The sequence below is a fragment of the Saprolegnia parasitica genome, assembly GCF_000151545.1.
Source record: "Saprolegnia parasitica CBS 223.65 unplaced genomic scaffold supercont2.969, whole genome shotgun sequence".
Classification (NCBI taxonomy): domain Eukaryota; phylum Oomycota; class Saprolegniomycetes; order Saprolegniales; family Saprolegniaceae; genus Saprolegnia; species Saprolegnia parasitica.
Window position 1 is genome coordinate 1 of NW_012157363.1, and position 2,692 is coordinate 2,692.

The 2,692-nt window shown below is 63.5% G+C and overlaps 2 protein-coding genes across 2 annotated transcripts; both read left to right on the plus strand.

The window, feature by feature from the left end:
* Positions 1-9: 9 nt before the first annotated feature.
* On the plus strand, positions 10-1,786 carry SPRG_18091 (hypothetical protein; the record flags this gene model as incomplete). Its single annotated transcript, XM_012357521.1, has 2 exons — positions 10-93; positions 152-1,786. 2 exons carry the CDS (start codon positions 10-12, stop codon positions 1,784-1,786), a joined length of 1,719 nt encoding a protein of 572 aa, XP_012212911.1.
* A 629-nt stretch (positions 1,787-2,415) lies between these two features.
* SPRG_18094 (hypothetical protein) lies at positions 2,416-2,672 on the plus strand (the record flags this gene model as incomplete). Its single annotated transcript, XM_012357522.1, has 1 exon — positions 2,416-2,672. A coding segment is annotated over one exon (257 nt), but the record flags the coding sequence as incomplete, so codon positions are not given.
* Positions 2,673-2,692: the final 20 nt, after the last annotated feature.

Genomic DNA, 2,692 nt, shown 5'->3' on the forward strand with positions numbered 1-2,692 from the left:
GCCAGGGTCATGACCACTTGGTCTGTCGTCCTCGCCGCGCTCGCCCGATTCCGCGAGCTCCACGGCCACGTGCATGTGCCCGAGTGCTGGGCAGTGCCAAGGAACGATGCCTCGTGGCCAAAAAGAGGCGTGGAGTCTCGACTTGGCCCAGGCGGCCCACACGCTTGATGTGCATGCGTACATGCTCCCGACGCCGCAGCTCCGCGCTGCCCTTTCCCTCGGCGTCGTTTGCGACGTGCCGGTCTGGGCCGACATCTTCGACATGTTCAAGATATACTGCAAGCGCTACGGCGCCGCCGACGTTCCCATCAACTATGTCATCCGCGCGAGCCGCAAGCGCAAGGCCGACGAGTCGACGCCGCCGTGGGCGGCCAACTACGACGGTCTTCCGCTGGGCGAAATCGCAATGCGCGTCTGGCTCGTCTACATTCAGCTACCGTCGCACCGGCTTAACGAGCTCAAGAGCGTTCGGTTCGCCTTTAACACGCATGCGTCGTGGGCGACCGTCGTCGGGGCCAAGGCTGTGTTTGCGAGCATCAACGGCCACAATAGCATCCCTGACTGCTACGCTGTGCCGCCCGACGACACGGCGTGGCCACCCAAGTTGCGAGGCCTGCGCCTCGGGCACTATCTTCGCTTGCAAGCGACGGCCAACGGCGTGAATGCGCCGCCCACAACAAGGGTCATCGACACCTTCGTCGACGCGCGAGTGCAAGAAACCGAGTTTGACCGGCACGTGCTCGGTCTCAAGATCTACAAGCGCGGAAGCAAGTCGCCAGTCGCCCATGATTTCGTTGTGCCTGGCAACGATGCCCGGTGGCCGCGTCGGATCTGGGGCTTGCGTCTCGGAGACTTTGCCGCCACCCTCCGACGCGACTACGCGTCTCTCTCGGCCCTCCAGCGCGCGACAGTCAACGACATTATTGGTTTCGAGTGGGATCCCGTCGTCGCCAAGTGCTGGTCCGATATCGTGGCGACACTGACACAGTGGCACGCAACGCACCGTGACTGTGGCTGGCCCGACGCCTTTGAGTTCACGGCCGAGTGGCCGACGTCCGTCGTCGGAGAGACGCTCGGGTACATTTTGACGCTGCTGGAGGTCCACGAAGACTTTGCAACGGCAGCGCACCGGCACACGCTGCGTCGACTCTGTCTCAACGTCGACAACCGGTGGACGACCAAGGTCGCGGCGCTCACGACCTTCTACTCGCTCCACGGCCACCTGCGCGTCCCCCGCGACTATGTTGTGCCGACTACCGGCGAGTGGCCGCCGGCAGCCACCGGCATGCCTCTGGGCTTCATCGTGTCGCTGCTTCGGCGAGTTCCGCCGGCGGTCATAACGTACGTCCAGCGCCGGGAGCTCGAGGCGCTCGCATTCGAATGGGATCTCGCCACCGAGTCGACGTTGGAAGCCACACGGCCGCCGTCGGTCGCCGCCGTTGACGTCGCACCTGCCAAGACGGTTGCTGTGGCGGCAGATGAAGTCGAGGCACCGCACGTGATCGACGACACGGCGCAAGTTTCCATTAACTGGGCCATGTGGGCGGTCGCGCTCACGCAGTTCAAGGCCCACGAAGGCCACGTCGACATTCCGAGGGATTACATCGTGGGCGCCGACGATGCGCGGTGGCCCGTCGCGCTGCGGTCGTTTCCCGTCGGTCCGATTCTCACCAAGATCCGGTCCCACGTCGTCGTGCCACCACCGTGGGTGCAAAGCCAAGTCCAGATCGTTGGCGTCGACTTGTTCGGTGGTGATGCGCCAGATAGCAGTTCAAGCAACCCCTAACTATCCTTGAAAATGGCTACTGGCGTCTCTATTGCATCTGCACTCATCCCGTAGGATGTGAAGCTTCCATGTCAGAAGCAATGGTGTCGTGTTGGCGCTCAGCCTCCCCACGCACGTTGCTCCGAGTGCACGGAGCCTCGTCCGGTTCGCGCCCGTGCGACTGGAGCAAGTCGCGACTCGACCGACTGGTGTGTCTGACGAGACGATCGTCGTCAAACGCACGATGTGCACTTCAACGTCGACTTCTTTCCGTCCTCTTGCCGCGTCCCACGGGCAGGTCGCAGTCAAGCGCAATCGTCCGAAGGATTGCCAACCACCTCATTGGACCCGGTAGCTCGCCCGACAAGCGGTGTCAGCGCGTACGCTGCATTTTTCCGTCGCGACGTGCTCGACCTGATACCAGATTCGAGCCGGGCGACACACGGCGAGCGTCAGCGGTCGTCCGCTGATTGAGCACTGTCATACAGACCGGACGACGCATGGACCCCACAACGCCAAGACGACAAGTCCTCGCGCGATGGCACTTTCTCGGCGGTGATAGCTCAGATCCAACGTGGCAGCACGAGCGACGAGCGCGATTCGTCGTTTTGATTGGCTGCCTGACGACCAATCATTCTCGAGGTGCCGGAATGAACGTGGTGCTGCGCAAGGGCGCGTCCAAGCAGCACCCGGTGGCGCTCCTCGTCGAGGGCCTCGCCACCTACTCGCGCATCCACGGCCACTGCGGCGTGCCCCGCCAGTACACCGTCCCATTCGACGACCGCTATCCGCGCCACCTGCACGGCGTCGACCTCGGCGACCTCGCCGAGTACTTGCGCCGGCTGACCAAGCAGTGCCAGGAGCGCTTGGAGACCACGATGCAGAACGTCGGTTTCGTCTGGGCCATGTATCCCGGCGACGTGCGCT